The sequence below is a fragment of the Oryctolagus cuniculus genome, chromosome 8, assembly GCF_051225735.1.
Source record: "Oryctolagus cuniculus isolate XC-2025 breed Fujian yellow rabbit chromosome 8, ASM5122573v1, whole genome shotgun sequence".
Classification (NCBI taxonomy): Eukaryota; Metazoa; Chordata; class Mammalia; order Lagomorpha; family Leporidae; genus Oryctolagus; species Oryctolagus cuniculus.
The window spans coordinates 39,622,813-39,646,880 of NC_142874.1; the positions used below are offsets into that span (position 1 = coordinate 39,622,813).

At 46.3% G+C, this 24,068-nt stretch overlaps 1 protein-coding gene across 3 annotated transcripts in view; it reads right to left on the minus strand.

The window, feature by feature from the left end:
• RNF175 (ring finger protein 175) overlaps positions 1-24,068 on the minus strand; it is a 48,213-nt gene that overhangs the window by 400 nt on the left and 23,745 nt on the right. For 2 of the 3 annotated variants that reach the window (XM_002716894.6, XM_089302324.1), the window contains 5 exons: positions 19,631-19,785; positions 14,652-14,759; positions 11,219-11,339; positions 6,072-6,205; positions 2,566-2,667 (listed from right to left, as the gene is read on the minus strand). In XM_002716894.6, coding sequence (XP_002716940.2) covers positions 2,566-2,667; positions 6,072-6,205; positions 11,219-11,339; positions 14,652-14,759; positions 19,631-19,785 — 620 coding nt within the window. The remainder of the gene's footprint in view (positions 1-2,565; positions 2,668-6,071; positions 6,206-11,218; positions 11,340-14,651; positions 14,760-19,630; positions 19,786-24,068) is intronic. The other variant, XM_008267301.5, reaches the window with a different exon arrangement.

Sequence of the window (24,068 nt, forward strand, 5' to 3'; positions counted from 1 at the left end):
GGCATTTCTTTTGTTGTCAATTCTGTGTGCGAATTAGAAGTCCCCTATGTGATTTTCATGGCATTATTACCATTGCTATTTACACCACACCCACTCTCTGAAAATAAATTGAAATTGTTTATAAAATAAATAGAATAAAAGGCAAGGGTATATGCTCGGAGAAGGAGGAAGTGGGGAGCGACTATGGGAAAACCAAGGACAGCAGAAGCTGCTGAAAGGGGACAAAAGCTTCGTTCTGGGCTCTCCTGCAGTCGGCACATCACAGAGGGCTCACTGATGACACTAGGGCATCACCTAAGACACAAGCTTTTCTGGTTTTCTCGATAAATCGTGTTCAGGGCACTTAGTGAATGCATAGTGTCTTTGGTTTTTTACAACCGAAAAAGCAGCTTTTCCACACTGAGTCTTAATGAAGGAGAGCTGGTGGGGCTGGCATTGTGGCCCAGCGGGCTAAGTCACTGCCTGGGACTCCTGCGTCCCCTGTCGGAGTGCTGCTTCCCATCCAGCTTCCTGCTAATGCATCCTGGAGGCAGAAGGTGAAGGCTCAGGTGCTGGATCCCTGCTGCCCGTGTGGAAGACCCAGACTTGAGTTCCAGGTCCCTGGCATTGGCGTAGCCCGGCCCTAGCTTTTTGATGGCATTTGGGGAGTGAACCAATGGATGGAAGACCTCTCTCTCACTCCCTCCTTCCCTCTCTGTTGCTTTGTCTTTCAAGCAGATGAAAGCATATATTTAAATTTAAAAATTCTCTTTAAAAAAAAAAGAGACCATGTACCTTTTTGATGAGTCATAATTTGTATGCATGTAACATAATTTTTCATTAGCAGAATTAATGGTTATTTTCATGTGCAGAATAGCTCCTGTAGGCCCTTTGAGAATGTGTAGCATTCAACAGTTTAGGGCCTTAAGACTATAAAAAGAAATGAATTGCCCTTTTTATTTAAGTCATTTAAGGTGACATTTATGATCATATTAGTACCACTTTTATACCAAAGGTTTATGTACTGCAGTTTTATAAGTTCTTTTTTTTTTTTTTTTTTTTGACAGGCAGAGTGGACAGTGAGAGAGAGAGACAGAGAGAAAGGTCTTCCTTTTGCCTTTGGTTCACCCTCCAATGGCCACTGTGGCTGGCGCATTGCGCTGATCCGATGGTAGGAGCCAGGTGCTTCTCCTGGTCTCCCATGGGGTGCAGGGCCTAAGCACTTGGGTCATCCTCCACTGCACTCCCGGACCACAGCAGAGAGCTGGCCTGGAAGGGGGGCAACCGGGACAGAATCCGGTGCCCCAACCGGACTAGAACCCGGTGTGCCGGCGCCGCAACGTGGAGGATTAGCCTATTGAGCCGCAGTGCCGGCCTGTTTTATAAGTTCTTAGCCAAATTCCTCTCCTGGTATGAGAAGGGGTATGCAGGGACTGTGGGTACAAAGGAAGGAGGAAGGAGCGTCACCTTCAGCCTTGAGTTGTGCTTGTGTGACACGGATCACTGGGAAGGCCAGGCTGTGGGTGGAGCCAGGGGATGCGGGCCGGCAATCTCTGTTGCCATGGCACCACTCTAATACCCAAAGACCCACTGATACTACCTTCTCCTCTGATGTGCTCTTTGAAAGTCGTTCCTTGATTTGCAGTGCTCAGAGATGGGGGCATTGCTGCCGGGATCCACCATTAAACTGCACCTTTGGTGAGGAGTAAGGGAGCAGCAGTGGGCAGGAAGCTATTTCATCGCTGTAGAGCGTAACTGCCTGTCCCGAAGAAGGCTCCCTCTTGGAGGAAGAGCGAGTGTGTGGCAGGTTGATGCCAACCTCTCTGGCCTTGTCTGTTTAAGGGGGGATGCGTTGGGATCCCATTTGTCCCATTCATTCCCTAGAAGAGATAGGACATGGTCTTGGGGTTGTGGGTTCAGGATCAAGTCTTTCTGGTCAGCTCTGAATGAGGGCCATTCCCTTCCTATAACCGCAGTGAAACTTGGGCCTCTTCAGCCAGCCACCTGTGTTGCCTTTGCAAAGCCTGGTAGCTGTTATAGAGCTGCCCAGATCCGTGAGTCTTCACTTCCTCTCCACATTACACCAGTAGGGTCCAGCCTAAGAAGAAGTGACGGCATGGCCACGAAGTTAAAAAGCTGAGACCCAGTTCCTAATTTCTGGGAATAATAAAATTTGGTACATCTCAAAAAATACTTTTTCCATACCCTCCTTCACACTTAGGGCTTTTACAATTTCGATCCCAATTTATTTACCCATCTTCCACTCATCCAATCCAAGCAGTGGCCCATTCATCTGTCCTAATTATTCCTTCGTATTTTAAACTACCTTTTGCAATGTCCCATCACATTCCCACTCATGTTCTTAATGTAGAAAATAGGAAACACCAACAGTGGAATGCTTGTTGGCATTTAACTGGCACACCAGGATGCAGGGTAGGCACAGGAGGGAGAGATCCCAAGGAATTCTGAAATAGGGAAAACCATTTCCTGCTGTCACAAAAGTTATACAGTCATTGAGTACACATTGAAGAATGCACCCCTAGGAACATTTAAGGTAACATCCTAGGACTTTTTAACAAAGGATACGGGTTACTGATCATCCTCTTCAAATCAACCTTCTCTTTGCAGTAAGGGCAAGTCTGCTTTTTCCCAACGATGCACCACCCTCGAATGCAGAATTCATGAAAGCTGATGCCTCTTGTTAGGAATCTTCCAGACGTGAGAGGGTGCGGCTCGGCGGAGATGTGGAAGTGACCCCGTCTTTAGGATCTGGCAGTGGAGGTGGCAGCTGCACTTGATGGTGCACCTGACTTTTGAAGGGAGATTCGGTTAGGACAACGGAGCCCCTAAGGACAGTGACCTTGGAGTGGGAGAAGCAATCACAATCCCTGAGGCATTCACTCAGCTCCTTGGCCTTAACTGTGGGCATGCTTTCTTTCAGTAAGGTCTAATGGAACTGTATCCTTGTGGCCCCTTACCTCCTGCTTCATACTTTTCTCATGCCTTTACCATGTGTTCCCGATTCTACTTCTTGTTCCCTACTCATTACGTTCTTGTCTTAGGCACATAGACAGGTTTAAATTGTTTGTGGTCATAAACTTAGAAATATTTCTATTGCCGGCATTGTGGCGTAGCGGGTTAAAGCCCTGGCCTGAAGCGCTGGCATCCCATATGGGCGCCGGTTCTAGTCCTGGCTGCTCCTCTTCTGATCCAGCTCTCTGCTATGGCCTAGGAAAGCAGTAGAAGATGGTTTAAGTCCTTGGGCTCCTGCACCCACATGGGAGACAAGGAAGAAGCTCCTGGCTCCTGGCTTCGGATTGGCGCAGCTCAGGCCATTGTGGCCATCTGGGGAGTGAACCAGTGGATGGAAGACCTCTCTCTCTATCTCTACCTCTCTCTGTAACTCTGTCTTTCAAATAAATAAAATAAGTCTTTGAAAAAAAATATTTATATTAACTTCATATGTTTTCTTCTTCAACTATTATTGATCAGGAGCCAACTATGTTTAATACGATATACAAATGTTAAACTTCTCTAACTGTCGGCATTTACACATTCACGTGCCTCCATCACTCGTCCAGGTAGTCGGATCCTTTTCCCTACACTGGAGAATGAGCTCCTTGTTTCCTCACAGCATTAGGCACTTACTCTAACATAGTGTGACTTTCTCTGTCCTTACATGTCTCTGTTGCGTGTGGGACTGTGTCTCATTCATTGCTAGTTCCTCGGTACCTTATGCAGTGCCTGAGAAATATTGATTGAATCAGGCAAAACTAATTATTTTTGGAAATGTGTATTTCCAAGTTCCCCTTGGGCAAAATGATTCACTGTAATGAGATCCACCCTATTGACTGATTTATTCCCACAGCTGCTGCTCCTCAAGTGGTTTCTGGGCCAAGACCCCCTGATCTTCTAAGGGGCCCACTACATATCCGTGGTAACAGCAATGATGTGGAAGTTCTTTTCCTAACAAATGGGGGGCCTTGGAAGTGTATCCTGGGCAAGGTCATGTGTGTAATTCCTCACTATTACATCTCTGTGCTACTACGAGTTTCCACTATTTTGTAGGCTTAGAATTGGGGTCATTTTCGCTATGTGCATGGATGACTAGAAAGTGATGTGAAACAGCAAAGATGTTGAATGCAAACTCATGCAGCCCTGAGCAGAGTGCCATCTTCCAGTCGGGCAGTAGAGGGCAGGGGTCACAGAGCCAGGACTGAAAGGTCCACACCCTCTTTAATAGTCTCTCTCTTCTTCAGGCCCTGCGTTCTGGCACACGTCCACACTGGCAGAACCACTGGCGTGCAGTACTCAGATAAGCCCTCCCTGTTAATATGACTCATGTTTGCCCACTCCTCACTAATATAACTCATGCTAAAATGAGCTGTTAATAACACTCCCTGCAAAAAGCAAATGTAAAGGTGGCTATATTTTAGATGACATATGCACACATGTACTACAGTCCCTAAGGGCTTTTAAAGGTGGAGAGGGAAAATATTTCCACTTGCAAATGGCAGAAGGGGCTCAGTTCCAACATTTGAAAAGTAAATCATATTTAAAACTAGGGCCAGGCTTGGAAAATTTCTATGAAGAATGATAGTTTTTTGGTAAGGACATCACACTGAAAAAAACCACTGTAGAATTCCATATGGGATATCTTTGTATTCCTCCCCTTAAATTGTTAAGGCTTAAATGTTGGCATAAAGTCCCCCATTACATTTGAGATGAATTTGGACCAGTTTTGGACTCTCAAGATTGAACAAGTGGAAACTGTCCAGATTAAACAAACTTGAATCAGAGGCCCCGCACATCGAAGGCATGACCGATGGAATTAGGTGGACTTCGGCAACAAACGACAGCTGGTTTAACCATCTCATTGTGCCAGAGCTTTGAACCAACTGGCTATATTGCAATAATATAAAATTGATACTGTACTATAATATAAAGATAAATGATCCCCCCATTTTTTTTGTATGCAGGAATGAACAAAAACCAATTATTGGTAATGCAAACACGACGTTGATATCCATAGTTACACGGTCAGGATACACAGGTGGCTTCATTCAGGGGTCTTGATGCCAGTGCACTGGAGTCCCCTAGAAGGCTGGTTTCCAGGCCCAGGCTTGTCTGGCACCTACTCCTAAGAATCCCTCAGCCAACAGCCAGCCATTTGGGTTGGAACACATAGGTGGAGGAGCTACGCGATCCAAGAACTAGATTCTCAAATGCTTGGTGCTCTTTTTGTTGTCTAAGGAGTCCTACTTCCTGTGGCATCCTCCTTTCAAGACCAAGGCTGGACAGGAGGCTTGGTTTCCCCCTGCCTGGCTCCCAGGACAGTAAGTTCCCTGGGATTACTTCTAGGCTAAGCACCCTTTGTTCTGCCTGGTCCCCTGAGGTTCAGACACCTGGATAGCCTTGAGTTCCTCCTGTACCTAACACTTCACTCCCTCCCCCCACCTCCAAAGCCCTGCTCTGCTGGTTCTTCTTGGCTCTCTGCTCACTTAGGGCTTCCGCCAGCTTCCCCAGCCCATGCCCTGCTTGGGAGGTGCTTTCCTTCCTTGTATGATAAGAGTCCTTTTTTAAGAGAAAGTCACTGGCCGGTGCCATGGCTCAATAGGCTAATCCTCTGCCTGTGGCACCGGCACACCAGGTTCTAGTCCCAGCTACTCCTCTTCCAGGCCAGCTCTCTGCTGTGGCCAGCGAGTGCAGTGGAGGATGGCCCAAGTCCTTGGGCCCTGCACCCACATAGGAGACCAGGAGAAGCACCTGGCTCTTGGCTTCGGATCAGCGTGATGCGCCGGCTGCAGCGGCCATTGGAGGGTGAACCAACGGTAAAGGAAGACCTTTCTCTCTGTCTCTCTCTCTCACTGTCCACTCTGCCTGTCAAAAAAAAATTTAATAAAAAAAAAGAGGATGTCACTGCCTCACCGTGGTTAATTCATTATTCAGCAGGGATTATCAGAAAGTCTTAGAAAGAATGGGCTGGGGGAGAAATGTCTGCGATGTGGGGATGGGAGATGTGGACAGGAGGAGGGGAGCGAGGTAAGCAGGTGGTTTGGTGAAGGCAAAATGGTTTCCCGAGGAAAGGATACACATGATGACACGCCAGCTGGTAGGTGTTTTCAATGAGTCCTTCCTCGTCGAGCTCCACAATGATCTTTTGCCCGCAGACAGCACAGGTATCATCTGACAAGCTTCTTGTGGGCATCCCACTGATGCTGTAGAACTGCAGGGCGAATAAAGAGATGATTGGTTGGAAGGAGAGCACCCAGCACTCCCAGGCAGGGAAGCCAATGCCAGGTCCTGGCACAGGCAGCTGTCCTTGGCACACAGAGACTTTACTGCTTCTAAGTTGGCTCAGACCTTGAGCCTCTTTCCTGTGGGAACAATGCTACAGAGGGGTGATGGTTTCCAGGCTAAAGCCCACAGAATCCCAAACAGACCCAAAGCACGTTGCTAATGATGATGTCTAATCTAAGCTCTGCATTTAGGACTCCTGTGAGAGAAACAGTTTTTATATGGTGCTGCAGTGCAGAATCACACATGTCCATGAACTTGCCCCTCCCTTTATTCTCCTGGAGACTCTGCGTTAGAGATCTGGAGTAAACCCAGGGGTCAATGATTTTTTTTTATTTAAAGATTTATTTATTTTAAAGAGTGACACACACACACACACACACAGATATTGAGATTGATTCTTCATTTGCTGCCTTACTCCCCAAATGACCACAAGGGGGCCAGGGTGAAGCCAGGAGCCTGGAACATCATCTGGGTCTCCCATGTTGGTGGCTGTCTTCCCAAGTGCATTAGCAGGGAGCTGGATCGGGAGATGAACAGCCAGGACTCAAACTGGCACTCGTGGGATGCGGTGTCACAGGCTCAACCCATCACACCACCATGCCAGCCCCAGTGATTTATTTTTTTTTAATTCCCATATTCTTTTTGGGAACACCCAGACTAACTGCCATTGGAAGAAAATGCATTTAGAATCCTAACCTGCACACAGGTAACCCATATGAATGCCAGGTTCAAGTCCTGCTTCCAGTCCAGCTCCCTTCTAAAGTGCCTGGGAAGACCCTGGATGATGGTCCAAGTCTGTGTGGGAGACATGGATGGAGTTTCAGGTTTCTGGCTTCAGCTTGGCCCCAGCCCCAGCCATTGTGGCCATCTGGGGAGTGAACCAACAGATGGAGGATCTCTCTCCCCACCACCCTATATTTGTCTCTCCCTTAATCTCTGTAACTCTGCCTTTCAAATAAATATTATTTAAGAAATACACAAAGACAATATGGAGTGCCTAGTTTCCCCCATTATTGTTGTTGTTGGATTTATTTTAAGGAACTGACCCACAAGTAATCAGGGCTGTCAATTCAGAAACTTGTAGGGCAAGCCAGCAGGCTGCAAGCTGGCAAGAGCTGATGCTGCAGTCTTGAAACGGAATTCCTTCTCTAGAAGGCTTCAGTGATTTTAAGGCCATTGAACAAGTAAGGGTAATCTCCTGCACTTAAAGTCACATGGTTGGAGGTGGGTGGTTAACCTTGTATATAAGGTGCCTGCATCTCACATCAGAGCACCAGGGTCTGATTCCTGCCTCCAGTGCCTGACTCTGTATTCCTGCTAATGTAGACCCTTGGAGACAGCAGTGATGGTCTGAATGGCTGGGTTCCTGCCACCCCTGTGGGAGATCTGGATTGAGTTCCCAGTTCTCAGTGTTGACCTGGGACCCAGTCCCAGCCATTGCCTGCATCTGGGGAGTGAACCTGTGGTTGGGAGCTCTTTCTATCTCTCTGCCTCTTAAATATATAATATTTTTAAAAAGAAAAAAAGCCACTTGCAGATGTTATTCATATCTACAAAATATCTTCCAAGCAATATCTACATTAGCGCTTGACCAAACAAGTGGATGCCATAGCTTGACAAACTGACACATAAAATTTAACCATCATAAGCTCCTTTATGACAGAATAGCCACATAAATTAAGGCACATTTTCTGTATGCATTTGTCTATTCTCCTCAATTTGTTTATTTATTCAGTCACTTACTTATATCAATGTGGACTCAAGGCTATTTATTTTATATTTTGATTTATAACCCCAAACTGCTTCTACTACTATCGCATTGCTCAAATTCCAGCTTTGGTCACTGGGAGATCTTCTGGTTTGCCTCTGTGTCTCTTTGACATATCCCCATCATTGTCGAGGTTTTTTTTTTTTTAGCACTTTGTAACTTTCTCAAACTGTGACTGTCTAGGATCATATTGTATATTCCTTGCCCAGATCTATAGTCAGCCATTTCTTCAAGGAGCCCTGGTTCCTTTTATTGTAGAATGATATTAGAAGCCAAGGTGGTTATAACAACTTGAGTGTCACTGTTCTAAGGACTTCTAGTTGAGAGAGAAGGAATATAGCATTGTATACCAACCCATGTATACACACATTCTATATGTATTCATTTGCATATGTATTAAGCTATGTAGAAAATCATACTTATTTCTCCTATTTTAACCCATTATTACACAGCTTAGTCTAGCCTCTGTTTATCTGTAATTTCCCACTTGGACAGTGAGAAACCCAGCTTCCACTATCAGCCATCCATTTACATAGTTGTTCAATTCCAGAATGCATGTGTAGTGTTATTGGTAATCTATAGCCCCAAATAACTATCAGCTAGAGTGCAATGCTTATGCATCATTTTGCTTTTAATATTACATTCTTCACTCATTTAAAAATACTTAGGACAGCTTCTCCTGTCCACACCCCCGCCACCTCCTTCATTGAGATTACTTCACGTAGTTGGTAGTTGTAAGACAGCTAGATTCCTGTTTTTATAACCTGAGATCCTCTGACTTCCTAATGATCCTCGTGAGTTGCATACATTGAGAATCACCCTGTCTACTACAAAGTTCTACAGATTTTGACAAATGAATATTGTGGGGAGCAACTGGGAGCAACTCGGACTAGACTAAGTTACTGGAATTAAGACTTATTCTATGCATCTGCTCTCCCACAATATGGCGCTGGGAGAGGAGGAAACAGCTTCTACACAGCTGCCTCCAGTTCAACCAATAAACAGCAGGACCTGCTCCTGATTGGAGGAGAGCAGCATACTCGGCATGTGGGTAGCAGAGTTGGGATTGGTGGAAGAGGACTATAAAGGAGGAGAGAGACAACATGCACCAGGAACATCTAAGGGGAACATCTATCTGAAGGAACACCTGAGCAGCCCCCGAGAGAGCCGGCCGGCGGTGTGCCACTCCCCCGCGGAAGTGGGGAAAGTGGCAGGGGGAACCGCCCTTCCACGGAGGTGGAAGGGACGGTAGCCAACCCGGGAAGAACCAGCAGCAAACCCGGGGAGGGCCGAGCAGACAAAAGAACAGCGCAGGGTCCTGTGTCGTTCCTCCACGAAGACGGGGAGCGACAAATATAGTGCCAGGTATCCACCATTGTAGTATCATACAGAATAGTTTCTCCACTTTCAAAAATTTCTTGTGTGTTACCTGGCCAGTCCTGCTCCTTCCCTAACCCCCTGGCAACCACTGGCGGTTTGGTTGCACCTTTTCCAAAAGTCATCTAAATGGAGCCACATAGTATGAAGCCTTTTTGAACTGGCTCTTTTCACTCAGAAATATGCATTTAAAATCCATCAATGGTTTTGGATGGCTCGTTCCTTTTTCTAAGGTGTTTGTTTTTTGTTTGTGTGTTTTAAAAAGCAGATGCATTGGCTCCACTCCTAGAGACTCTGACTTCCTTGATCGGTGTTGGCTTAGGCATTGGCATGGGACTGGAGAGTGCTCCTCCTTTGCAGCCTTCCAATCTCAGTAACAAGCACATGAACAAATGTGCATGGTAGCCTGGACACACACACACACACACACACACTCACTCACTTCATTAGTACAAACTGGTGGCTGTGCCAATGACTTGAGGCTGTGATTTTCATAGATTTGGTAGCTGGAATGAAGATGGCAGAAGGTGAGGAAGGTGGCAGATGTTGAGGATGTGTGTGGTGGGATCAGGTGAGAAGTCTCTAGAATGCTGGTGCTTAAAGACTTGGCTGTCTCACCAGTTGCAGTCTCTTCTTCCTGCCCCACTGGAGAACAGGGCACATTCAACCCCTCCTCCTCTGCTGTTCACAAACAAGCGCAAGGCTTTGGGGATTGTCTAGGATGAATGACTTCCGGTTTCTGATGGAGGAATGGGGAGTGACAATGCTCCTTCCTGTGCTCACCTTAAACCTCACGAGAAAAAGCACTTGTCCCCTTAGACAGTCCATGGCAGGGGAGTACAGAAGGTATGCTGTTCTAGCATTTCGCCGCAGAAGTTGGACTGTAGGCTTAAGGACAAGAGTGAGACAGAGCTGATGGCGGGGTGAGGGGTAGATAATGGGGTCGGGATGAAGTCAAGCTCATGTCCGCTTAGCTCCTGTCCCATGAAAGGAGGCAGAGCAGTGCAGAAGTCCAGGCTTCCTTTGCTCTTTACGCTTGCTTCCCTGCTTCCTATTTGGCAGACACAGGTAGAGGAAGGAGGCCGGGTTTCTGAAGCATCTGGCTGTGTCATTCCTGGAGCCCTTGGTTTGTGTTTAAGAGATATGCACATGTCTGCCACAGAAATGAATCTGGAATCCACCTAAGTAGAGGGTATGTCCAGTCTCCACTTTCATAGTGTTTAAAAAACATACAACTCTTCAAGATTTTTTTAAAAAGAAAGTCCAGACACCAAAATACAGTGAGAATACATGTAGCATACTTTTTATATCTCCTACTCTTTTTAGAAGCTTTCTATGATAACTGGTCTTTATGAAAAGTATACCCCGCAGCACTACTGATTCTGGGGGGTTTAAGTAGCATCGAATATGATTTATATTTTCATTAGGCAGAGTTTCTGGCAGAAATAAAGTTTTGTTCTGGTTGGTCTTTTATTAATCCTTTAAATTTTGGCAGTTGGAATATGCTAGATATAACATCGCAAATAATCAACATATTTTATTGTAAAGGTGCATTACCCCCCCAATCATTCTATGTAAAAAATGTATCCTCAAAAATTAATTACAAAGAAAATTTTTGATGCAAGAAGATTCCAGGGTCCAGCTGGGCTCAAAGGGCCGGAATAGGACTAAAGGAAACGATAATCAATACCTGAAGAAAAATTTAACCATTTCTGAAAATTAAAGCCAATACGTGAGAGGAAAGCACTTCTCTTTGTGTCATAAATGATTTCGGAGAACGAAGGCAGCACTTACCCCTATAGTGGAGGCCATGTAATCGGAGCAGATCTCAGCAAAGTCTCTCCCCATTACTCCATAGTAGAGGCCATAGAACAGGGACACGATGCCAAAGTCCATGGAATCTCTAGCTTTGATTCTAGTGAAAACAGTGTAAGGAGATAAGAAGGTGGCACTTGGTGGGCGGGGGTGGGGGCTGGAGTTTGGCGGGTATTTCCTGCCATAGTGCCTAACAGAGTCTTGCGATTTTTTTTCATTTAGTTTTTCCTTTTTACATGAAAGAATGAAAAATTCTCTACATTTCTCTCAAATTATACCACTCAATGCCAGTGGACAGAGGAATTATTCGGTAGTACCCTCTTATCCGTGAGGGATACACACCAAGACCCCCAGTGGATGCCTGAGATTGTGGATCGTACCAAACTTTACATGTGCTGTATATGTTCCTTTGCATCCATCCTTATGATACAGCTTAATTTATAAGTTAAGCACAGAAGATTAATAATAAGAATGAATAAAAATGGAACAATTATAATGATATACTGTAATAAAACTTTGCACTTTGGGGCCATTATTAAGTAGAATAAGGGTTGCTTTGACATAGGTAATGCAATGAATGAGAGGCAATCTGATAACAAGCGATGACTACTAACAGGCAGGTAGCATGTACGGTGTGGGTACACTGGACCAAAGGATGACTCATGTCCTGTTGAGACGCAGCAGGACAGCACAAGATTTCAACACACTGCTCAGAACAGTGCAGAATGTGAAACTGGCTGTTTGTGTCTGGAATTTTCCATTTTATAGTTTTGGATGGTTGACCATGGGTGACTTAAAGTGCAGAAAGCAACACTGTGCAACAGGGAACCCTGCTGGAGTCTTTGAACCCTTCTTGGGACTGATCAGCTGACTCTAGCCAGTGGTTTCAAGGTTGGTTACACCCAGAAAGGCCCAGATAGCTTGTAAAAATCCCCATCTTCAGGCCACACCCGGCCTGACTACCTCAGATTCTCTAGGGAAGGGGGTCTGTGCAGCAAGCATGGTTGAAGCGCCCCAGGCCCCAGGTGATTCCACTGGGGCAGTGCTTCTCAGCCTTAAGCATAGATTAGAATCACCTGGGAAGACGTAGCACTACACTGATGCATGGGCCCAGCAGCAGCGACTTCAGTTGACTTGCTCTAGGGTGATGTCTGTGTCAGGTGCCTCTACCACAGAGCTAGATTGTACAGCATGCTTTTCAATACTTCATCTCACCTAAGCAATGTCTGAGATGGATATTATTATCCCCCATTTTTGCATATAAAAACAATGAGACCTATAAAAACTAATTCCTTACCATGACAATCGGTTACAAACACAAACCAGCAACCAAGCTCAGATTCTGGGGTTCTTTGCTACCTTGCTGCGATTGCCATATACTCATCTCAAACTTGTTTGCAAGTTGAAATATATTTCACACACACTAGGATCCTCTGTGACAACTCTTTGTTTTGTCTGAAGAGGAAGATCTCTTTACAAAGTAAAGAACTAGCCCCAGAGTTAATTTATGAATCTCAGGCATTTGGTGTGTTATGGCAGCTGTCAGAGGATCTCAGAGAGCAGCAGTGGCCTGGTGAGTCTGATTGGTGTTAGGGCAAGGAGGAGGGTGTGAGAAGAGTTGGGTAGTCTGCTTCTGGAACCTTCCTTTGGTTGTTTTTGTGCTGTCAATTTGAGGAGGAACTAAGTAGAGGCAGAAAACTTTGTAGATTTAGATAGGATATAGAAATTTTGTGCTGTGAACTGGGAATTCCAACACAAATTTCAGAATTTGCCCGCATATTTTTGAAAATTAGGATGGTGAGGAGGAGTTAAAGTTTATGTTCCCTCCATGACCAGGGCAGTAGATGTTCATAATGCCATTGAACACACTGTGGCTCTATAGGAAAGAACTGTAATATGATGATAACAACTAGGAGCAAGAAAACAGTTCTTTCCTAGTGTGAAGAGTTATAGTCTCAGTATGCCTCATTGTAGAATTCATGGATAAGGCTCTTAAACTCTTGTAAAGTCGTAGTCTTGGACAACTGTAGTCTCAAGTGATTTCATTAACATTCTTATAGATATTTTACAGTCACATAAATAAGGCATGATAAACATATGCTAGCAGGAGAACTGAACAGTGTTTTGTGTATTTTAAACTTGGAGTAATACATCTGTACGATGACTTTCTGTCCCTTTCCTCCTAGAACACGTTAGGCGTTCCCTCTCTGAAAGCTTCATGAAACGCTTACAAAATTGGATGCGGTGTGGCCAAAGGCAGGTCCCTTCTCCCAGGGCTGGTTCTCTATCCACTCACCGTCCTTATCTTACAAGTCCAAGGTTGCTGATTGCCGTTGTGACCTCAGAGATTCAGAGTGACTTCAGTGTGACAGATACTCCGGGCGAATTTTCCTTGAGCTGCGTTCTGTAGCTCCATGCTACATCTTAGGTCCCCTTCCCGGAGCACAGGCCGGCTCTCTGTGGGTCTCATCCACAGCACACGTTTGCTCCCTCCTGATGGGAGCACCGTTCTGGTCAGAGTTCCCCAGGTTGCTTTTTTCTTCCCAGGACTTTTTGCTGTTTTCCCATCACTTCTCTTTTGATTCCTGTGCCTTCGGTTTCCTCTGATTCTAACTGTCCCCAACAAAAAGGGTTTTATGGATACCAGAAACAAAATTCTAGAAAGCACTACTTCCAGCAGAAGCATAGCCACAGATATAAGGTCTCGCACTGCATAATGATGTTCCCGTCTGTTACAAACTGCATATCCGATGGTGGTCCCGTGAGGTCATCTTGCCTGGTGCCACATAACCCACTTGGTTTGTGTGTGTACACACTACAATGCTTGTACAATGATGAAATTGTCTAATGATGCATTCCTCAGAACACATCCCTGTCATTAAGTGAGCCGTGGCAGTAATTTTCAATGTTCTAGAAACCACTTTTAAGATGTTTTTCAGACTGTATTTGAAATGCAATGTATGTTTTATACTTCTAGTAGATCTTATTTCATCTTTTAATTCTTGGTAGTCACATGAGTTGGAAGCTACATATTGGACAATCTACTTCCAAAGGTTTTAAAGAACAGCAAGGTATATAGAAGGAGATTTGGACACTGCAGAATTTTGTGGAAGGGAAATTGGAAGTCCAGTAAAAATTATGGTATCACAATTGTAGGGCTGCTCTCAATGGTGGCCTTTAAAGTGAAGATCAAATATAGGTTCTCTTTACAGCTTCTAAGTGTTACATGTATTGCACTTTCTCACTTTTCTTGTGATCTTCTCCAGTGATAAGAGTGTGATGAGCAACTATAAGAAAATTTGTGTATGGAGAGTTATAGGGCTGAGTGCATCTGGTTAGAGAAATGAGGCGACCAGGTAAATGTCCCCAGCAAGCACTTGAAGACATACATATCTTAAGCAAAGATACTTACTTGAAAAATAAATTGAATCCACACATTGTGAACATGATAGCCAAATAACCCACAACACCAAAAGCATAGCTGAGCTTGTAGATGAGAAGAAACCATTTGTAGACCAATCTGTGGAGTGGAAAACGGGGAGAAACAGAGAACACTGTAAAGCACTTCTTCATTTTCAAACACTGTTATAAATTAGGTTGAGTTTTATGTATTACATACTCTACAGGACCATGCATATGTATCAGTTAAACTCAAGAATAACCTCCAGTTTTACTATAATAGCAACAGATAACATATAGTAACACTATCGTGCTCACGTGCTTTCCTGTGCCAGTGCGGGCACATTTATTTGACTTCATCTGGGTTCTTCATGTAAAAATGGCCTTCAGGAATGGTCACTCCCCCTGGGGTGCTACCCACCCTCTCGCCTTTGGGTTAACTTGCAGTGGTTTTGGTAGAAGTGCCTTATAGACAAGCAATACAGGTGAAGAGATGTCGAGAGGACCCCACCAGGAGTTCCTCTTCCCTTCTGCTATGCCACCCCTTGGCCTCCAGCCCAAGTGCATTTATCATTAGCCATGGGCCCAGCCCTTGGCCCAACCCCTCGCTACCCAGAAAGCCCCTCTCCTAGCTCTGGGACTGAAATTACCAGAGCGTTTGAGCCTTGTTTTCTCGTGCTGGGTGGATGAGTCTTTTGTGCATCCCAGCACTTGCCCAGGGCCACTCCTGGGCCTTGCCCTACTCCCACAGTGTCTAAGTGGAGATGAGGACAGAGGGTGAGAGAGGAGGTGATCCAGAAGGAGTCCCTCACCCCACCTGTCTCCTTCCTCACTGGCGATCGAGGCCCTTACACAGACTCGTGGCTGTATCACGCCCGGGGAGGCTGTGGGAAGAGGATAGGGGTCCAGTTCCATTCCTGGTGGGGCCACACAAGAAGACCCTTGGAACAGGAAGTGGAAAAGCTGGAGGCTTTTCTTTGAGTCCCAAAGAAACTAAAAGGGTAGCTGGAACGGTACTTCCTCAGCCCCTTCTTGCACTTCCTCTTGAAGCCCCTGCTCCCTTAGGTGAGCCTCTTACCCTGACCTGCCCCAGAGTCCTGCTCCAGAGATCTGTCCCCACCCTCTCATCTCCACTCTCCCTGTTGGGGTCAGTGCCTCCAATGCTTCAGTTCTGTTGGTATGACTGGCGCAAGGTTTCAGTATTGTCTCATTTTTAATTTTTACGAAATTAATTCGAAAAGCAGAGTGAGCAGCAGCAAGAGAGAAAGAGCCATCCACTGACCCAATTCCCAAATGGCTGCCACGGCTGAGCCATGCTGATCTGGGAGGCTGGGACTTCAACTGGGGCTCCCACATGGGAGGCAGGGACCTAAATGCTTGAGCCCTGACCTGCTGCCTCCCAGGGAGCACATTAGCAGAAATCTGGAATCTGAAACAGAGCCGGGACTCGAACCAGGCCCTCCAGTACATGGAATGCGAGTGTCCCAAGAGGCATCTTGGCCTCTGCATCGAATGCCTGCCCCTTAAGTTATTATAAAAGATGCTGTATTACATGGAGTTCCAGTCATGGGGGACCTCTGAACCATTAGGCATTTTGGGAGGTGGGGGAGGCTGTCATTGATGAGCTGTCATTTATGTGATTTCGAAGGGGAGATGCTTTCTCCTGTTAAAACAAACTGACACATAAGAGCCTTGTGGGCCAGCACCTGCTCCACACAAGTATACTCCTGTCCTGGCAACTATGTGAAGCCCCAGACACTGCATGGGTGCATGAGCTGCCTTAAGTTACCAAGAGGCTGTGTCAGCTCTGAAGCGAGCCAGAGAGGGATTTTCTGCCCCCAGTGACTTGTGAGCCATCAGTATTTTGGATTTGCCAGTGCAGGGCAGTTTGGATCACTGCTCAGTGCAGCCAGGTCCAGGAAGAAGTTCATACTACTAAAAGGAGTGATGATGGGGAAAGAGAGAGGTCGCCCCACCCGGCCTGCCAACACCAGCCAGCGCCACAGTGCGGTCCTCTGATTTCTATCCTGCCTTGAAGGGCATCTCTCGGCACCGGAGATGTCCCAGAACCAACAGCTTTTTATACTGCACGCCTTCCCCGTACTAAGTGGTCTGATGGCTTAAGGAAGACACAGCAGCAGTTGAGAGCAGCGGCACTGCAGCCCAGCACTCGGGCCGGACTCTGGGCTCTGCGCTTGCTGCGTGTGGAACCTCGGTCGGCTCCCTTGGCGTTCTGTCCTGCGATCGCCTCATTTACGAAGCGAGGGCCGCGACAGCAGCTCCTCAAGTTGTTCTGAGGAGTACGTGCGATCATGCGGTGATGTTTAAGAGACTTGGCACAGTAAGTGCTTAATGTCACGTCGTTGTTACGAATGCTAGGCTTTCCATATCCCAGTCTTCCTGCCTATTGGGTTACACATCTCCATGAACGAAAAAAGAGTCCAGAACATCTTTACTCCTCAGATGTACCCTGGAAGGCCGATAGGCAAGACATGGAATTGAACTACCGCATCAGAGCAGCTTCCGAAAAGGAGAGTCTGGTCCTGGGTTGGAAAAGATACGGGTCAAGCCCAGCTCCTTGTGGCTAGTGTGTGGCCTGTTTCCTTGAGCCTGAACTTCAACACTTGCAGCCAACCCAACTATAGTGAGAGGAAACTCACTTCTCCTTCTCTTCCAACAGTGTAGGCCTGATATACTCCAGGGGAGGAACAACTGTTTTTTTTTTTTTTTTTTTAATTTATTTTCATTTCATTTTGAAAGGCAAAGAGATAGAAAGAGATCTTCCATCTGCTGGTTCACTCCCCAGATGCTTGCAAGAGCAAGGGCTAGGCCGGGCTAAAGCCAGGAACCAGGAACTCAGTCTGGACCTCCCCGTGGGTGGCAGGGATCCAAGGACTTGAGCCATCACCTGCTGCCTCCGTGGGTGTGCATGAGCAGGAAGCTAGATTGCAAGCAGAGCCGTGACTAGAACCAGGTACTCTGCTATGGATTGCGGGTGTCCCGAGTGGCATCTTAACTGCTATGCCAAATGCTTGCCCCCGTAACCAAGTGTTCAGTGGTGCCAGGGACCCTTCTCTGGGGCTTGCCTTCTGCACCAATGCCAGCTTTACTAGGCTGTAATGAAATCCTCGGCTTCCAAATGGGAAATAGCGAAGATGTGACTCATCTATAGAAACACGATGAAGCAAAGAATCATGAAGATCCGCGGGCCGCCTGCCTCATCGCGCCTGCTTTTTCTAGATGAGGAGCTCACCAGCTGTGCCACGTGGTCTCTCCAAACGACAGCAGGGTGTGTGGTAGCCCCTCAGCAGGGCCGCCTGGCTCTCAGACTGTACTGCAGGGCGTGAGGCTGCGCACGTGGAGAGAGGCAGAAGCGGACGTGCAGGAGGCACGAGAGCCAGAGGCACCCTGGCCTTCTGAGACACCTGAGCCGTGAAGGGCACTGAGGCGGCGTGTGGGTGTTTCTCATCAAGCAGTTCCTCCTCCGTGTGCACTGAGCTGAGGCACATGATACCACTGCACTGAGGGAGGTGCGGAAGGGAACCATTCTCATGGAAATACAGTGTGGGTTACAGCCAGGGGGTGAAAACAAGGACATTGCTATTCGTCCAACACAGACTTCGCTCACAAATCTTAAGTACCCACAGCAGGTTGTGAGAAAGAGGAAGGGTGCCTTGTGTCCATTTTATGGATGGGTAAATCAGGCCCTACAATGGCCAACCAAGACCACACATTGGTCGTTTCTGAAGGTCTCCTAACACCGCCCACAGCTTTCCCCAAAGAGCGAGCCCATGAAAGTGCTCCTAACCCTGCATTCGTATAATTCAATTTTACACTTACCGGATTTATCCCTGCATATTTTTCCTTCTCCAAACTAGAGAGAAAAGTTGATGTTTATTTCTCCTACTTTATTTTTAGAGAATAAAAACACACATCCAGACGGCTGAACAGCGGCCGGTGCTGTGGAGCAGCGGGTTAAGCTGATGCCTGTCATACCGCCAGCCCATATTAAAACAGCTGCTCCACTTCCAATCCAGCTCCCTGCTGATGTGCCTGGGGAAGCAGTGGACGATGGCCCAAGAATCTGGGCCCTGCCACCTCATGTGGGAGACCCAAATGGAAGTTCTGGCTCCTGGCTTAAGCCTGGCCCAGCTCTGGTCATTGCAGCCATTTGGGGAATGAACCAGTAGACGAAAGTTCGATCTCTCTCTCTTGTTCTCACTGTCTTTCTATCTCCCCCCTCACCCTACCACTGCCTTTCAAAATAAAATAAATCTAAAAACAAAACAGATGGCTGAACAATCATAAAAGTATGTCATAGAAACTCATGACTCGTTCTCCAAAAAGGTCAACATTTGAAATCATCCTCTTACAGTTTTACATCTTCAAACCCTTTGAGTTTATCTTGATGAGGCCTGGGGTCCCAGCCACAGGGCAGGGGCAGCAGTGGTAGGCAAGGCATGTGATGAGATGCACTTTGGGCAGAGCTGTGAGGGATGCAAGGAACCGTACAAAGCTCCAGACATTGTCAGTGGTGGGGAAAGTGATCCCTGGGATATGGAAGCCTCAGTTGTTATGAGAGCAACAAATTGTCCTTTCCATACGATTTAGTGGATCTTTGTGAGTTGAAACACAAACTTTCAGCTCTTGCTCTATTTTAAAATATGCATGATACAATTTACAGTGGAATAAAACAAAATGCTGAGCTAATAATAAACATGCAAATAATGCTCTAGAAATGTTAAACAATAGTTTCACTTCTCTTCTTCCTGGCCTTCACCAGCTGGTACCTGCAAGAATGAATGTTACAGGCATGTCTTCATCACCATTCAATAACGAGTGGGACTAACAGCTGTAGAGCCGAACTCCAAATGGCTTTCCCAAAAGTACAGGAAGCAAAGCACCCCAACCCCCCCAGAGATGGAAATCAAATGCACTTTTTAATGTTGCAAGTAAAAAAGATGGCAGGGAAGGAAGGACTGGCATACGTACCGGGGGGTTCTCCCCGAGAGCGGTTTTCGGGTAGCTCTGAAGAGGATGTAACTGGTGATGACCGAGAACAGTCCCCATAGAGACAGAAAACGCCACCAGTACAGTTTGATCGTGAAATACACAGGAACGACCCACATCTGCAACAAGGTCACCAACTGTCAGGAGAATGAACAGAAAGTCTCCTTCAATGATTAGGACCTGGATGGCTACACTACTATTCATTTGTATTTATTTTATTTGAAAGGTGGGGCAGGAGTGGGGGAGAGAGAGAGAGAGAGAGAGAGAGAGAGAGAGATGGATTCTCATCCACTGGTATACTTCCCAGTACTCACAAAAGTCAAGGAGGCTGGGCAAGGTTGAATCCAGGAGCCCAGAACTCCATCTGGGTCTCCCATCTGGGTGGCAGGAGCTCAAGTACTTGAGCTGTCATCTGCTGCAACCCAAAGTGCACATTAGCAGGAAGCTGTATTGGAAGCGGATGGGCTGGAACTGGTGCCCAGGCACTCCAGTGTGGGATGTGGGCATCCCAAGTAGTGACTTAACTGCTATGTGCAATGCCCGCTCCACTGTTACATGATTCCAAAGCTTCTCAGGGGAGGCCATCTCCACCATCAGGTCTGCACCATGCAACTGGACACCGTCCAACTGGACAGGCCCAGTTGTGGAGAGAATTGGCATGACTGCCTGAACATTCAAAGGAGTAATCATCTGAAACCTGAAAGTCTCTGCCCTCTCCTTTCATCTGATTGAGATGAAAGCCACACGGAGCCTCAACAGCTTTGTGATTTTGGGTAAGTGTGCCTCACTGAGTTGTAAGATTGGGGATACGTGGCCATCAGTCTGGATGGGAAAGCCCCTGAAAGCCCAGCTGCATCACACAGAGCCCAGGGGCTGTTGGGACTCTCATGTGCCTATGTGAAAATGCACAGTGGTTAAATGAGGAAGTGGTGGGCAGGTCTCTGAAAAGCTCCTGGGACCTGGTCTAACTGCTGTGCCTTTGCAGTCTACGGCTTCACTCCCAACCAAGCTGGGGGCCACTTTGCCCCTGACTGTTGGGTTTGTAATGCACTGCCTTCCTTCTTGTCTCTCTTCTTTAGTTACTGGTGCCTTTCCTAGGCATCCCATGGTATGGACTGTGGATCATACTGTTTCCTGTTTCTCTCCAAGTCCAAGTAGCTATCAGAGGGTCCTTTAACCTGGTTGGCCCCAATCTCACAGGTCAGAAGCAGGACAGATGGAGCTGATGTGTTGTAATAGGCCACTGACTGGATGTGGTCTCTGTAGCAAAACTCCTACCCTTTGGGGCTGGCCCAAGACAGCTGTTCCCTCTCTGTGAAAAGCACTCAGGTTTAGCCGATAGCAGTAACCCTTGGTCTTTCATGACCGCGCCCTGACTAACCACTTATTACTTCCTCAGACTGAAGAGAAGGGGAATGGCGAAGTGGTGTCTTCTAAAGTGTGGGAGTTACTTCGTTTGGGGTGGCCCTGGCCGTGCTCTGTTGAGGACGTGGAGCTCGGATCTTGGTTTCCTGGTAAAGTGTTTCATGGTCTGTTCACTACACCTGCCAGCTGTGTGGGAAGAGTTGTATTCCATATATACGACCTTGAGGATACAACACACCCTTGCCATTTGTTTTCTTCAGAGGGGGAAGACTTAGTAAGAAGTGCCCCTGGATGCATTTTTGGCTCCTTTAATAAGGTCTTTGTTGATTAAGTCTAAGGTCCAAGAACCCCAAGTATCCATCAGACCCGAAGGCATTAACCAGACCCGTCACTCTCCTTTGATTACTCCTTCCCCACAAAGTCTTCCACCACCTGTTAGAATCGCTCAGAATCCTCTCGCCATGAACACCATTACACTCACACACACGCATTTGAGCAAAAAATACACATGGAGCCAGACTGACATAAATATCTGGAGAATTCAGGAACAAAATATCCTATAACCTACTTTTTTTGTTTTAATGTTTCAGGGAGCAGTAAATATTCTTTATTCTCACCTGAATTAGATAGTTGCTTTAATTTTTCCATCCTATGTAGTGGGTGTGGCCAATGGTAATAAATGAGTTAGCACCTTTATTTGTGAAATTGAGGGGCTGGTGTTGTGGTGAAATGGGTTAAGCTGCCTCCTGTGACATCAGGTCCCATATCAGAGTGCAGGTTCAAGTCCCAGCTGCTTTGCTTCCAATCCAACTGCTTGCTGATGCTCCTGGGAAGGCAGCAGAAGATGACCCAAGTGCTTGGGCCCCTGCCACCCCTGTGGGAGACCTGGATGGAGTCCCTGGATCCTGGATTTGGCCTGGCACAGACCTGGATGCTGTGGCCATTTTAGGAGTGAAGCAGCAGATGGAAGATCTCTCTCTCTCTCTCCTCTCTTCCTCTCTTTCTCTCTCTCACACACACTCTTTTGCTCTTTTTTTTTTCCCTAAAGATTCATCTCATCTATTTGAAAGGCAGAGTTACAGAGAAAGAGGCAGAGAGAGAGAGAGGTCTTCCATCCACTGGTTCACTCCCCAAATGGCCACAAAGACTGGGGCTGAGCCAGGCCACAGCCAGGAGCCAGGAGTAGCCCCTTCTGCATCTCCCATGTGGGTCCTGGGGCCCAGGTGGTGCCATCCTCCGTTGCTTTCCCAGGAGCACCAGCAGGGAGCTGGACCGGAAATGGAGCAGCCAGGACTCAACCAGCGCTCACATGGGACGCCAGCACTGCAGTCTGGGGCTCTAACCCACTGTGCCACAACACTGGCTCCTTTTGCTCTGCCTTTTAAATAAATAAATAAATCTTTTTTTTTTTTTTAAGTAGAGATGAATGACATACATAAATAGGAAAAACCGGCTTCACTTAAAGAAGCAGGAAAGTTTTCAGGAGAACCTGAAACTGCAAGCTGAGCAAATGAGACTCACGATACACCTAATCGGGCACTCAACGCTCACCCTTTGCCATTGATAATGAAAGTGTGCAGCCCCTTCCAGAAAAGCTCATCAGTGTTTTGGTTGTGGGCTTCCTGTTGCTGCATATGGGGATAGTTATCTATCATAAATCTTACATTTGCTGGCTCTTTAAGTTCATTACGTCTGAAATTAAAGAAGGGCATGGCCATGAGCCCCATCTTTCCAAACATGATCATCTGTCACTTGCAGTTTTCGGCTTTCTCTTTTAAGACTTTGAGTCACTTTTGCATTTCCCCAGTAAGAATGCTGAAGTTTTTCCTTAAAGAAAAAGTCCAGTTTGTTCCAATTCACTGAAACTACTATGCCCTTATACTTTATACTTTAGATCATAAGCCAAAATTTATAAGCTTAATCCATTTCCTCAAATCCACGGAGTTACAATCTCCAATAGTTTGGTGCTACAGTTGGACTATATTTTTCTAAAACTAGTTCTCTCCCTGCGGACCTATAAGTATGAACCATTTCTAGAAGATCCCAAATTTCTTTTACCCCATGCCTGGATTTGATTAGCAATGAATAACAATGTTCAATGTATAGACACGCTACTTTTTAAAATAGGCTTTGGAGATCAGAAATGAAAGGAAAGCAAAAAATCATGATAATGTATTACGTATGCAAACATTTAATTTTCTTAACTATCTTTAAAGTGTATACCCAGCCCCATATTTTCTCAACATGCTAGGGGAAAGGTCAGACATTTGCATTGTGAATGCAATAATTGTATGAGGAGTCATTTTGCAACGAGGGCCACCTTTCACAGCAATTTAAAAGATTCTTTATCAATTTCCAGAGCAGTTAAAATTTCTCATTTTTAATAGTAACTGCCACATATGAAATGTAGGAATGCTGTGCCTCATAAATAAACACAGGAAATATGTGCAGTCCAGGCGCATACATGCCAAGGAGGAAGCCTGGCAGCTGGGACACATTAGCAGTGCCAGAGGGGTCGCCATCTGGGCATGTGCGTCGAAACACATCTGCATTGCTGGCGCAGGGCGGCCCTGCATCTGGATCGCATCACCCGCGTTCTCCCCACCCACACATCATAGCAGGAGGAATTTCCTGGTGAATCAGATGCAGCCGAAAGGTACCATGTTTTTTTTTTTTTTTTTCCTTGTTGCCATGCACATAATGAATCTGAAAAGAATTGCAGTTCAAGTCAAAACAAAGGTATCTTTCATTTGTCTAATTGGACAGCATGATGAATGAGCCATACAATATTAAAATAAGGAAAGAAAGAAGAAGTTGTGTGATACTCATTTCCTTTGCATTGCAAATCCTGAACTTTTTAGAACCGCGCGTGCATGTGTGTGTGTATGTGTGTGTGTGTGTGTGTGTGTGTGTACGGGGTGCAGAGAGATGAGAGATGCTCAGAGATAAGCAAGACGTTCTCATGGAAACAAATGCCTCCAGGAAACACTGTTGCTTTCAGTACAAGGCAATGGAGGGAAGTGTGGACATAATCAGCCAAGAAAAAGGTATGCAA